Here is a 14007-nt window from a genome sequence, read left to right on the forward strand (position 1 = left end):
AAAAACATCCATGGAGCGCTAAGTCACACAGGGCTAGTCTGGGTGTCTGATTGCTACAACGAGGAAAGCTCTGCCCTCTGGAAGCTTGTATGGCCAAAGCAGATGCTGGCATGCGGAGGGTGGTGCAAGCTCGGCTGCTGCTCTGCACCGAGCCCGGCAGCAGCAGAGCACGGCCCCACCAGAGCTGCAGCTCGAAAGGGAACGCTCAGGTTGCTGCAAACCGTCAAATATTTCAGTTCCCTGACACGAACACCACCAGCCATTTCATCCCCACTCTGATCCTCCTCATCACTGTTTACTTATTAATGGCTTCTTCTGTCTTATTTAGAATGGTTATATAAGTGCACAGGAGCTCCCAGCTGCCATTAAACCCTGCTGCGCTCCAGGGTCTCCTTTCCACCTCCTCCTTACCCTGGTGCTGGCCACCTCCATGTGCCCCAGCCACATCTCCCTGTGCTGCTGGCTCTGAAAGCCCTCAGGCACCCATGCACCCCCTGCACCACCTCCAGCGTGTTGGGAGAACCGAGCTCACCAGCCACCAGTGTGAGGGGTAGAAGATTACTTCCCCAAAATGTGGCCTGCTTGCAAAAGGAGCAAGTCCAGGCTTTCTAAGGAGGATTGAGTGGGAGAGAGAAGACCATTACCTTCGAGGCATTCCTGAAGCGAGTGTGGGGCTTGCCCCTTAAAGCTCATCCTCACAAAAATAAACTTCTGCATCATAACTGTGTCTATCCCAGCAAATTAAAAAAGCCTGGCACTGGTTTCTGAGGAAACGGGCATGGAACAGCCTTGGTCTACACTTCAATTTCCACCCCACAGAAAAGGGTCTGGCTGCATGCAGGGAGCCTGTTGGGAATGGTCACCAGCCCCTGCTGGGCTCCACCTGGGGAATGCCCCAGGGACAGTTTATGGACACAGAGCAAAGCCAGGAAGCACTGAACTGATGTTCAGTGTCCAGGAATATTCCCTGACACCTTTGGCTTGGAAAGGAGGCTGACTAAAACTCAGTGTGGCTGAGAACAGGAGGGGAACAGCACAGATCCCCCCACCACTGCCTTCCTAATTCCAGGGGAGACACGGCCAGCAAGCAGCTCACCCTAGCTCCCAGTTACGGATGAAGGGCCGTGATGCAGGGACTAACACAAACACTCTCACAGCCAAAGACAAACATTTCAGTTGCTGGCTGCAACTTTCTGCATTCCAGATCTCCCGAGAAGCTGAAGATGCTCCCGTCCCCTCGGGATGCAGACTCCCAGAGCTCAGGGCAGTTTGCAGCAACAAGGAGAAGGGATGGAAGCTCAGGTTCTGCAGGACTTATTCAGGCTCGCCCCATGGGGCAAGAAAGACTCCTACGGGAATTCTGGTGACTAAGAGTAGAGAAGAGAGGCAAAATTACTGTTTTGCTAAACATGGGAATAAGACCAAAACCGAGTTCTCATTCTGTGCGCTCTCAAAGTCAGTCATAAAAACATGCTGGCAAATGTCACCTTCTGCCTGGCAGTAAGCACAAACTTCCAAGGGCCTGGAGGGATTTATAAACCCATGGTGAATTTTGCCATTCTTTTAACACAGTCTGATCTTTGCAGACTCCTGGAGGTCATGATTGAACCAAGAGCGAGGCAAGGATATGGGATATTTTCCCCTTGTGTCTGTTTGCCTAAACTGATTCCACAAGCCTTGGCACAATCCTGCTAAGGTCACTCTGTTTCCAAAAGCATCTGTGCTTGCATAGGCATCCTTTGATAAATAACAATGTGCTCTGCACTCAGATGGGAGAGCAAAAGGGAGCTTTTCTAAACTGGTACTAAGGGTACCACTCATCTTAACCAACCATTTTTTACACACTGGGAGAGTGCAAAGCTGAGCTGCCTGGACTGCAAGGTTTTGTTTTCTTCTGCCCCTCTATTCCATCCCAAATGCACCGCGCATTTGGGCAGCTGCCAGCTGACCTGGGGGACAGGAGAGCGCTGGAACACCTTTCAAAAGGTTCTTTTCTTACAGTTGCTTCAGAAATCAGCGACTCTCACTTAACAGAGGTGTCTCCCTTCGAGAGCATCGGGCTGGCACAAGGTGCATTAATAAAAGAGCCTGACTTAAATCTATGGGAGGTGGCAAAGAACAGGCAAAGCCCAGAGAACAGGCTTGACAGTGGTGGCTGGGACAGGATGTGCAGGAAGACAAAGAGGTGCTGCTGCCAGGGTGAGCTGGGGGTTCAGGGCACACCAGCCCACTCAGCAGACAGCGAATGCTCCTTGACCTCTGTTTCTGCTAATAAACAACTCAGACTCATAGGAGATGCGGCACAGGCAGCAATTCCAGCCAGGATGGTGCTTGCCTTTGTTCTGGCAACATTAAGGATCGGGGAGCAGCCCTGGCTGTGCTGCTTTCTCCTGTTTCAGTAAGCCCCAATTTCTTCCACAGCTTCTAAAATTATTGAGAAATTTCATATTGCTAAACTTTCTTCAAGTGTTTCCTGTTAAATCTGTCATCCCAACCCTAGGAGACAAAAATGCAGGAGAGGCTCTATCCTTAACCTCACCTGGGGAGCTGAGCTCTTAATTAAACCCTGATTTCCTCTCGCCCACCTAATGAACTCTTTTCCAACCTCCACATCCTTGTGCTAAGGATGGCCCAAGGCAGCAGGACAAGGCTTCAGGACCAGCTCCAAGGGGCTGGATGGATGGATATGAATCCAGCCTTTTGCACCCCAGCTGCCACAGGGGAGATTTCTGTTGCCTCTGCCTAACCTGCAGAGGGAGCAGGCAGAGCCCCCAGAGACGGCGCAGAGCCTGAATCATCTCTCACATTTCCAGAGAAACCTCTCTCAGGGAGGGAAAGGGAAGCAAAAATAGTGGATATCTTCCCTGCTGGCCTGTGAGATGGGAGGAGAAAATTGCTCAGTGGTCTCAGTACAGAAAAAAACCTCCTCAGCGTTAAAAACTCCTGCTTTAACCCATCAGGCCAGATCCTCTGCAGAAAATCAACGAACACCCATGGAGAAAACAGGGACATGGCCGCAGACAGCAGCTCCAAGTGAGACAGGAGCAGAAGAAACCTTTTTATTGGCCGGAGACCTAAAAAACCCCAGGGTGGGACCTGGGCAATGCAACACTGCCAGGGCTAGATCCTGGTCAAGGGGCAGGTTGGGGCTGGGGGCTGTGGAGAAGCCCCCAGGAGGAGCCCCAGCCATGGGGAGCAGGCAGAGCTGGCTCTGGGGTGGCACAGGGGGCTCTGATGGTGTCCCCAAGGCTGGATGGGCCACCAGGTGGGATGTTTGACATCACCCTGCGCTGCTCCACAACGCCAGGTGAGCCAGGAGGGATGTCCTGGCTGCTGCCCCACCCAGCAGCGAGGTCTGGTCCCCAAGTGGGTCATCAGTGAGAGGGCTGGTGTCCCCTAGGAGCAGCTGGCTGGTGACGAGTCACCACGGAGAGCAGGAACGAAGTGCTGCCAAAGCAGATACACCCAGCATCTCTCAGCTTAAACCCGCAGACTCTGAGGTGCTTGAGGCACAGCAATGGTCTCCCTCTTGCTTTAGGGGGTTTTTTAACTCTGATGAGAGGGTTCTGCCTCCCCAGGAGAGCATTCCCTGGGTTCAGAGCCCCACGGTGCCTTGGCACCTCTGCGTGCTCCCGAAGTGACTCATCCCTCAAACACACCTCGTTACATCACCAGCGCCAGGAATAAAAACCCCACCTCACACACGTTCCCCACCACCACCCCCAGCTCAGCGGGAGGAGATCCCTCCTTCCCTCTGCACAGGATTTAGCCTCCACCACCAAATTCCTCTGCAGTTTTCCAGTTGCTCAGTTTGCACTGCCTGGGCTCCTCGCCAGCCACGCATCGTCCACGCTGCTCCCTGCCTGCTTCCCAACACCCCAAATTCCCCACGAGCCCAGGGATGCAGCCTGGCCTCCTCAAAATCACCTGTTTAGCCCAAATCCAGCCTCTAATTGGAATGAAACCAAACGGCTTCAAGATTTCCCTGAAGGATGTTTTAAAGCCGGTCTCGAATACGATTCCCCAATTACCGTAGGAGAATTTCAGCATTGTTACAGTCGTTGCTATTTTTAGGTCTCTGCAAACAGCAAAATGCTGGTGACATCAGCACTTGACAAGTGTCGACTTGTTTCACTACCAAATGGATGCTGCACGGTCTGGGGAAGGAAATAAAAACCCCAGGCCAATGTATAGCTTGAATGTGTGATAATGCAAAGCTTATTGAATATTGGGGCAGGGCTCCAGACAGCGTCTGGAGGTCCAGAGAAAGCCTTGGTAATTCTGTTACTCAAACATCAATAGTGGTTGTAAAGCAGCTTGAAAGAGCGAGGGAAATATTGACCTACGTGAAACATCAACATTCTCCAACGTGGCTTTTCTTAAATGAAAAAAAAATCTCCCTAATTTTGTTGTTGTTGTTGTTGTTTAAAATTTGATGGAACCGATGTAATTTCTGACCAAAACAACAACAAAAAGCACCATTAGGTGGAAAAACGTATTAAATTCAGCCAGTCCTACCCAGCTTTTCCTCAGTGTTTTATCCGCCTCCCTCCACCACCCAGCAGCTTTGTCTTTGTGGGTAGCACCTTCAAGCCTCCCTTTCTGTTGCAGAGTTCCCACATCATTTTAGCACTGCCCTGTTTCAGGTCCCTCCCGTGCCTCCCTCTCGCTGCAGCAAGGTGTTCAGGGGCCGGGTGAGCTCAAGCACCACCTCCTGCATCCTCCCATCCCACTGGGTGCTTGCAGGGCTGGGAGTGCCCTCTGGGCCGGCTCGGGGCTCTGTTTGGCTTTTTGGGATTTGTGCCATCTGGTAGCTGGTTGGGGAAGGGGGTAGGGAGCGCCGGTCCTGCATCCCAGCATCGCTGCTGCTGGTTATTCATCCCCCTTTGTCGGAGACCTGGCAGCCGGCTTTTAATCTGAGCCCGGTGGGAATTAATTTTGGAGTAAGCTTTTGTATCGAGCGCTTCCCTGAGATGGAGCTGTGCCGCACTCCCTTCAGCCGTTAATTTGCTAATTCCGCCAAAACCAGGAAGAATATGCTTTTCTGACACCCAGCTTTCAGGGCGGATCACAGGGCTTCATTTACTCGTGCAAACAAGTTATCTGGAGCCTCACAGAACTCATCATCTACTCATGACTTGGGTGTGCCTTAACTTGGACCCTGGGGTCTGGTCCAGGGATTGAGCCTGGTCCTGCTGGTCCCTGCAACACTTGCTGAAGGTAGGGGCCTGCCAGGATGTCATCCTTCCCTGCTCTCTGACATCAGAGCCTGCTGGGGGAAAAAAAAGTGACTGTTGTGCCACAAATAGCATGATTGAGTCACTTTGCTACGGGATCAGCCCAGAGGAGGGGGAAGCGACCGGGGAGAAGGTGGCGGGAGAGGAGCAGGGATGTGGGATCTGGCTCCGGGGAAAACAGGCCAGCAAAGGAAAGGAAACAGGTCTTGGCTCCTTTGGCCCTCTGCCACCAGGGCGACTCCATCTCGTAAATCCCTCCACAAAACGCAAGACAAGGACAGGCTTCGGAACACAGGGTGTGACGACTCCCCCCATCTCAGGGCTGTCCTTATCTTTTATACTAATTGCTACATATTCTTTATTTACTATTTCTTACCAATGTCTATCACTAATACTAAAAAGGTCATCTTTACTCTGACCCAATCCTCACTAACTACTTTGTGCCAACGTCACTGCAGAAATGGAGTGAGGGAACAAGAAGGAAGAAGAAGGAGACAACGCCCCAAATCCTCCATCTTGCCCCATTCACTCCAATGCCAAAAATCCCAAACCCACTGTTTTTTCACCTTGTGATATACTAAACGACTATTTTTCACACTCTTGTGGCCTGTAAATCCTCTTGCAGCGCAAGAAGCCTCTCCCATGGACTGAAATCAAAGCTAGTGTTTCCCTGAGCTCTGGGCTGTGGGCTGGGGTCCCAGACCCCCCTGCCCAGGTCTCTGACCCTCCAGGGCAGCCAAAGGAATGCCCTGGACTCCAACAAGGGTGGACCTGCGCTTCTCCTCCTGTAGGCAGGGCAAGCCTGGCTGCACATTTGCAGAGAGCAAGGAACACAGGCGAGTATTCAGGAACTATTTTCTTGCCTGCTTAACACCTGCTGGGTATTTTTGAGTAGGATCACCGTTATCTGCACCTGGAAAGAACTGGACCTGGTACTCCTGTTTTCAGCAAAATTGCAGATGTAGGAGCCAGTATAGAAAGCAGCCCTAAAGAAATCCTTTTCCTACCACTGTGTGCAAAGCTAGAGGGACTTTAAGCATTCAGGGCACCTGGCTTGTACCCCAAATTCTTTCAGCAAGGCATCCTGCCCTGAGGTACAGCTGGGGAGCAGGAGCTGCCATTGCTCAGAGCTTCACTTCTGCAATTGCCATTTTCTCCGGGGGCAAGGCAGCAGCTTCCAGGAAAACCAGCCAAAAGTTAAACCAACACAGGCGGCTCTTACTGAGGCCCTGGAAACTGTGGGCAAACAGCTGTCATTTTCTTTCATTTGGCCTGGGTGCAATTTTCCTCTTGTCTCCCATTCGCACGGGTCATTCCAGGGAGCTGGAATGGGAGGGGAGGGGAAGGGACAGCCCATGAGGGGCTGGCACAGTGTCCCAGCCCCAGCCAGCTCGAGTGCAAACCCTCCAAGGACCTCCACAGCCTGTCACCCGTGCTGCTGCTGCTGAGTTCACACTGCTCCTTCTTCGTGCCGATTAAATGGCAGCTGACAAAAACACGCCAGCACTTGCACTTCTGCAGCGCAGGTGTGTGCAGAGATTGCCCACCAGCCTGGGGGAGGCAGCTCTGCGCTCAGGTGGGCTGATCAGCAGCACAGAGCAGCCTGAGCTCAGCAGCACTCTTTGCCCCCTCCCTCCCGAATTTATACTCCTACCTGTCCCCCAAGTCAAAACATCTTCTTGCCCGGCCTTCACTCCTCTTTTAAAACAATGAGCAAATCTGGGGGAGTCAGCTGTGGCACTGCTGCAGTTTTTCTGGTGGGTCTGGTAAAGTCAGCTCGGTGCTCTATGACAGTTTCAGCCAAACAACATCACTGGCCCGAGGGAGAGAGATGGATGTACCTGTCCCGGGAAGGGAGAGGCACAGCAGGGACAGGCTCACAGAGCCGGGTTTGTTGCACCTTCTGTGATCTCTGGGCGTGGAGCAGGAGGCATTCATTAATTGCAAGTTAAAAACAGCACAGCCATGACCCCAGGGACCCCAGGCTGTCCCTCAGCACCAGCAGTGGCTGCTGCTCCTTTGGCTTCCCAGGGCTCTGCTGCAGGGAGAGCACAGGGCACGAGCACCTTTGGCAGGATGACGTTCTGGGCAGCCTCCTGCTTTGCCATGCCAACACCCAGCCCTCCCCTCCCCTCCCCGAAACAGCCCTGACACTCAGAGAGGTGTAAAATGATCCTAAAGTCACACTTTGCCACGGAACACAGCACCAGAGCTGATGCTGTAAGTGGGAACGGTGGGCTTGCCCTCTCTGGAATTGGGAAAGGTCTTTCCTCCCCCTTTGCTGCACTGGGATATAAGCCCAGAGATGCTCTCACAATTATTTGTGGAGGCAGGTCAAAAGGGCCAGCTGTGAATTTTGGTAATTGAAAAGGAAAAAAAAACAAACCAAACAACAAAAAAAACCAAAACAGGACAAAAATAAAAAACCCTTACCAAACAAACCCAACAACAACAACAAAAAACAACAACAACAACAACAAAAACCCCAAACAAAACAAACAAACAAAAAATACTAGGAACTAGGTAAACAAATGCAGGGTTGGAAAAATAGCTTCCTGAATTTCATCCACAGCGTCCTGCAGCTGCAGATTTGACTTTTAGCTCTCTGCCTCTCCACTTTATTACTTACCCTGGCCCCTTCACATACCCAGATAAGAGAATAAGACCAACCTTTTCTCCGTCCACTTCACACAGGCACAGCGATTTCAAAGGCCTTGGACTTGCCTTTGTCAATTTGTTCCAGACACCACAAAAAGTGTCCTCACTGAGGACCATTCTCCTGCCAGATATCAATTTTCATGCCTCAATCTTCAGAATTGTTCTAGTACACAGACTTTTTTTTTTTTTTAAACTGTACACAAACCCATCTTGAACGGAAAAAAGTGACTGAAGTGGTTTCACTAAAAGGCTACAGAAATTTAACCTTGGGTAACACAGTATCAAAGGCTCATCTCCATAGCCCAAACTTGCAGAAAATTATAAGCAACAGAAAAATGAGTGTTTCGAATGGAAGTGTTACGCAACGTGAATGACAGTGACCTGAAACGCCCAGAGCAGACTATTCCCCTCTCCAACATCCATCTATAGCAGCACAGGAAATGTTGGAGGCCTGAAAGAAGCAGCCATTTCCAGCTTGGAGGAAGAACACAGACACAAAACCGCGTAGCACTCGAGTATCTTTTGCGTCCTTGCCTGACCAGGAGATCTTTGGAAACGGGAGAAGTTTAAGCGAGGCGTCGTTTTCGACAGCAATCCTTGGACTCACCTCAGGCCGTACAGGACGGTCCCGTCAGGATGGAGCCGAATCATGCGGTTCTTCACCGTCACCCCGTGCAGGAAGGACTTCTTGTCGTTCAGGAAGTAGGTGTCAGGCAGCCACAGCTGGTCGGCCACCCTGTTGTCCAGGGTCAGGTTGAGAGGAAGGTCGTTGTAGGCCAGGCGTTTGTCCCGCCAGCTCTGCTGGAAGTACATGGTGATGGTGTAATCCTGGGAGAGAAACGGGCACACGTCAGCCTGGGGCCACTGCAGCTCTGACACCTCTCTGAATTCCTTGGCACCCAAATTTGTTTGGGTCCACACCTCCAACATGTTTGTTTGTTTGTTTGGTTGTTGTTTGGGTTTTGTGTTTTTTTTTTTTTTTTTTTTTTGGTGGGGTGTGTGCTGTGATTTGTTCTGTGAAAATGGGAGCAAGCCCGAGTTTCACAGGGGACAAAACGCCATTACGTGACTGCAATCGAGGAAAACTGCATCCCAATCCTGCTGCCCCAGCCTGCTGAGAGCTTGTCTGCACCACCAGCAGCAGCTCGGGCTACAGGAGCACCAAGGGGTGTCAACCAACAGTGGCCACCCAGCAAAGACTTCCAGGGTTGCTCTCCCACTTCCCTCACATAAAGGCCACATAAATGCCATCCACTCGTGTCCAGGCACTGCTCGTCACCACCCAGCTGGTAAAAGCCAGTTTTGTTTTCAGCAGAAGCTGAGGCCGTTCCAAAGGGCACAGGGAGAGCCTCACCTCGAGGCCAAGGTTTCAAGGTGGAGCCAGGCCAGCCATGACGAGCTCTCAGCACTTGCCTCGTTATAGGAGCTAAGTTTGGAGTTCATCATGGTTTTCAGGAAGGGACATATGGGGAGGAAATCTGTCGTCAGTGGAGCATGATCCACTGGTAAAGGGGCAGTTTCCTGAAAATTTCCCCACAGATTCGGACATCAGGAGCAATTTCTTCATGGGAAGGTTGTTGAACATCGGAATGGAGTGCCTAGGGAGGCGATGGAGTCCCCATCCCTGGAGGTGTCCAAGGAACAACTGGACATGGCACTCGGTCCAAAGCAGGGGTCAGTCACAGGTGGAACTCCATCTTAGAGGTCTTTTCCAGCCTAAATAATTCTGTGATTCCCAAACCCTCCCCACCTAGAACAACGCCATCCATATCTCCTGCTCCCCTCCTGCCCGACAGAGAAAAGCTGACACTTAAAACCGTTGCTAACACAAGAATTTTATGGAAGGGAGCATGAGCTGTCCGGTGGCTGTAGCTCTGCAGAAACCAAACCCATTGCTGGGCACATCCAGCGTACATCTAGAAGCCTCGGATCAGCCTGTTCAGAGGCACAGTGTGGTGCCACACAATAGAACAGTTTCTTCTTCTCAGGTAATCAAGTAGTATAGGAAGGAGTCTTGTACACACCAACGACAGGAAACATTCTCAGGAAACATTCTCAGGAAACGTCCTCACAACAGGTCTTAAATAGGCTGGGAGACAAGATTTTTGGGGTAAAACAGACAGCATTAAAATAACAGGCTGTTGATTAGGAAGTGGGCAGAAGTCCTGTTGACAGTGACTTTGCAGAAGTCAGAGATTTTCCCCCAAGTTCTTAAATAAAAGACATTTTTGCAAATTATCTATAACAGGTGGGATCACACACACATTGTCTCTTCCCAGGCAGTCCCTACAGTGCCATAGGAATCCTCTTGACCACGTGAATTTGCAGGATGGGCATTTCTGCCCTGCAAATCCCAGCTCTGTGCGAGGGGCTGGTGAGGAGCTTGCTCATGCACCAACATCTGGGCTGAGCACTGAGGCATCTGCCTGCCTGTCTTCTCCCACAGACTTCATTCAAAGCCAGGTTTGATTAACACCTCTGAAAACAAGCTCAAATAATCCCACATCACGGATAATGCCAGCTTTTGGGTGTCTAACTATGATTCAGAAATCCAGACCCACATGCACATCCGAAAGGTCACGGAGTAAATCTGCGGTGTACACCAGATACAGAGCTATATCTGTCACTTTCTGTGCTGTCTTGAAAAGAACAAAAACACAGCGACAGCTTTCTGGCCAAGGAGCTGTTTTGCTCTGCTTTTTAAAGGCCCCCTAAACTCCTGCCTCAGAAACCTCACAGCCCGTCTCTCTGAGGCACAAACATTCTCATTTTGGTCAGGACCCTGCTGTCCCCAGAATCCCTCCCAGGGTGCTTGGGGTTACACTGCAGTGAGAGCACAGAGGAGCAGAGCACCCAAATTCCTGCAGCCTCTTACCCCTGTTGGTAACAGACTCCTCCCCTGCCTGTGAGACTCTTGGCTACAGAGGCACCCTTTCCATCCCCCCTTTGAGAATTCCACCAGCACATCTTGGCAAGCTCCTTCACTGACCTGCGTTCCCCTAATCCTTGACAGAGCCCTGCAACACCTCACCCCTAACCAGGCCACCCTGCTGTCACTGCAGGCTCCTGCCAGCCCTCGAGCAGCAGCAGGCGAGAGGTGGCACTGATGCCCAGGAGACAAAAAGGGCAAAGCTGCTTACGGAGTGATCAATGCACCCTCTAAACGCATCCTCTGTAATCCCAGGACCAATGGGAACAAACTCAGAAAGAAAAGCCTACACCCTAGCCATCAGCTAGGTGGTCTTCAGGGGCAGGGACCTTCCTGGGGAAGAACAGCCAGCCCAGGGCTGAGCTCTGTTCCCCAGCCTTCCTGGGTTTCTTGGGCTCTGTTCCCCAACCTTCCTGGGTTTCTTGGGCTCTGTTTCCCAACCTTCCTGGGTTTCTTGGGCTCTGTTCCCCAACCTTCCTGGGTTTCTTGGGCTCTGTTTCCCAACCTTCCTGGGTTTCTTGGGCTCTGTTCCCCAACCTTCCTGGGTTTCTTGGGCTCTGTTCCCCAGCCTTCCTGGGTTTCTTGGCACAACAGATTTCTCTGGGCGGCATCATGGAGGTGAGCACTTGATAATCATGGGTCACGCAGTGCCTCAGGTTTCCCTCAGCCTGACTCTCTGCTGATTCCAGTGCTCCACGTCTTGTTCTGCTGCTCTCATCACACTGTTGAACAGCAGGCAGGATTTCTGGGCAGAAGGAGGAGCAGGGCAGGTGTCCACCCCACAGTGGTCAGCCCTCCCTGGAAGGACAAGTGCCACTGCCATGGGATGGGCACAGAACCAAGCTGTGAGGAAGAGGGATAGGGCAGGCCCAGGCTGGGGGCTGGGGGCTGGGGGCAGCACTGACAGGGCCCCTACAGCAAGTGAGAGGGGCATAATCCAGGAGAGGAAGCAGAGAGCTTGCCTTCCTCTTCATCCCCCATTTCCTGGTCAGGCAGTCATGGAGTACCCACGTGCCACCCTCACATCACATCCTGGCCAGGCTCCAGAGCTGCTGAGATTTAATCACAGCCTTCCTTCCAGAGGCACACGCAATAATGGCCAAGGGTGAGATTGTTCTGCAGGAGCAGAATGGCCAGATGGAGCCAAGGCATGCAGGAGTTCATAGGTTCAGGAATCAGAAGCAACGAGCCCGGTTTTGCTCCCAGTCTTGGATGACGACGCCTTTGTTGCGGGGTTTTATCTGTCACTGGGCTAATATGAGGCTTTCCCAAACCTCCCACTAATCCACGACACTCACCAGCCCGCGGATGCCACAGATACTGCACGAGCTGGGTCTCCCAGAGTCACCAGCTGACAGAGTTGGCCAGTTTAGCGGGTTCAGTGAAGGCCTTTGCATTCAAACACACCTGGAGCCCACACACCCCTCCAGCTCTTCCTCCCACCTCACCACGGAGGCACCTTGGTGGGACAGCACAGCTGGATCTCCCTGCTGCCTGTGCAGGGATAAGTGAAGGGTTTTCCCTCTGCACACACACCAGAGTTCTGCACTGGTGCTGCTGGAGGAGCAACAAGAGGTGCAGGAAAATCTGACTTTCCACTTCCCTCCAAACTGGCAGCCTTGACCCCCTCCACCCTGCACCAGTGCAGCTCCAGCAGCAACAAAAATGCTTCCAAATGATGGATCCCACTGAAACTTTGTGGAGGACCATAAAATGCTCAGGCAGGGCCAGAGTCTGGCCATGGCCATCCCAGCTGGGGCAAGGATGGGAGAGCTTTGTGGGGAGCTCCCAGCTCACCCAGCTGAGTTAATCTGCACTGGAATAGAAGGCAGGACTCGCACTGGAAGGGGCACACGTGTGCCAGGCCACCCTGTGCAACCTCCTGCTTCATCTGGTGCCTGCTGGGGAGGAGAGATGAGGCTGGAAGAAGGGAGATGCCACTCCTCAGAAACCCCCTGCAGGTTGCACTGCACTTTGGAAAGTGTTCAGCATGAACCTGGAATTCATTAAAAAAAACCAAAAAAACAAAGGCTGGGACAGAGAAAAGGGGGTTTTGAAGGGTGGATACGACCAGGAATTGCATGCCTCCCCTTGTTGTCCTGTTTTCCATCCCAAGGAAAAGCAAGTTTGCAAAGATACCTGCAAACTCTGTCCAGCTGAGCTGACAGCCTGTGCCAGGCTGGCCCTGCCCTGCCCAGCATCCCACTGTGGGAGGCTGAAACGACGGAATCAACAGCTCTGGCCAGGGGAGAGCTGTTTCAGCCCTGCTGAGGCTCACTGACCGAAAAAGCAGGTGCCTCTTTGCTGAAAGGGCTTGTGTGTTTTAAAACAAGCCTCTCCTCCATCTCTGCCAGCCCAGCAGCGCTCAGATCCCTGGGTTTGTCCCCAAAGTCTGGTACCCAGCAGCTCCCAGCTCCGGCACCGCTCCCAGCCCTTCGACTCCCTGCGCTGCCCTCCCGTCCCAGCCGTGTGCGGGATGGCTCCGGGCACCGCAGCTCCCCTCCGCACCTCCCGGAGCTGGGATGGCACCTGAGCCTGCTGGAAGGCTGGGGAGCAGCTGAGCCTGGCCCTGGCTGAGGGATCGCTGGCTCGGTGTGCTCCGCTGAGCACCCCCACAACCCCGCTCCCAAGTTTTCCAAAGGTTTTCCTTCTCTCTGCTCCTTCCTGCTCCGTGAGGCACGCACGGAGGTGGGAGCTGGCGGACACTCACGGCGCGGTGCGCACTCAGTGCCCTGTGAGCGGAGTCCACCCAGAGGGACACAAAAAGCACTGCGAAAGGAAGAGGAGATGGCCTGGGGGCCCCACGGGCTGGGAGGATGGGGTGTCCTACCAGCTGCTGAGGACAGGAGTGCTGAAATCCATCTCCAGGTGAGGGGACGCTGATAATTACAGCCTTTGCTCAGCTGAGACCCCAAGAACCAAAGAGGGTGTGCGCTGTGAGCGGCTGGAATGTTGACACGGCAGGGGCATGAACGGAGGAAGGTATTTCCTGCAGAGCCCCAGAGGCAACAAACTCAGCCAAGCATGCACAGGGATTCCCCAGACTCTCAGAGGACAGGGCAGAGAAGTCTGAGGGAGCAGCAGCTGAGTCACAGCAAGAAGGGAAATAAGCTGGCACTGTAGGTATGAATTCAGGAATGAATTTCCACTGGATCATTTTCCAGACACCTTTATTAACATTTA

At 52.6% G+C, this 14007-nt stretch overlaps 1 protein-coding gene across 2 annotated transcripts in view; it reads right to left on the reverse strand.

The window, feature by feature from the left end:
- Window positions 1–14007, reverse strand: part of LOC120762022 (gamma-aminobutyric acid receptor subunit beta-4) — a 75792-nt gene that overhangs the window by 15282 nt on the left and 46503 nt on the right. For both annotated transcript variants that reach the window (XM_040083988.2, XM_040083987.2), the window contains exon 4: window positions 8503–8723. In XM_040083988.2, the coding sequence (XP_039939922.1) occupies window positions 8503–8723 (221 nt within the window). The remainder of the gene's footprint in view (window positions 1–8502; window positions 8724–14007) is intronic.

This window comes from Hirundo rustica, chromosome 21 (genome assembly GCF_015227805.2).
Source record: "Hirundo rustica isolate bHirRus1 chromosome 21, bHirRus1.pri.v3, whole genome shotgun sequence".
NCBI classification, from domain to species: Eukaryota; Metazoa; Chordata; class Aves; order Passeriformes; family Hirundinidae; genus Hirundo; species Hirundo rustica.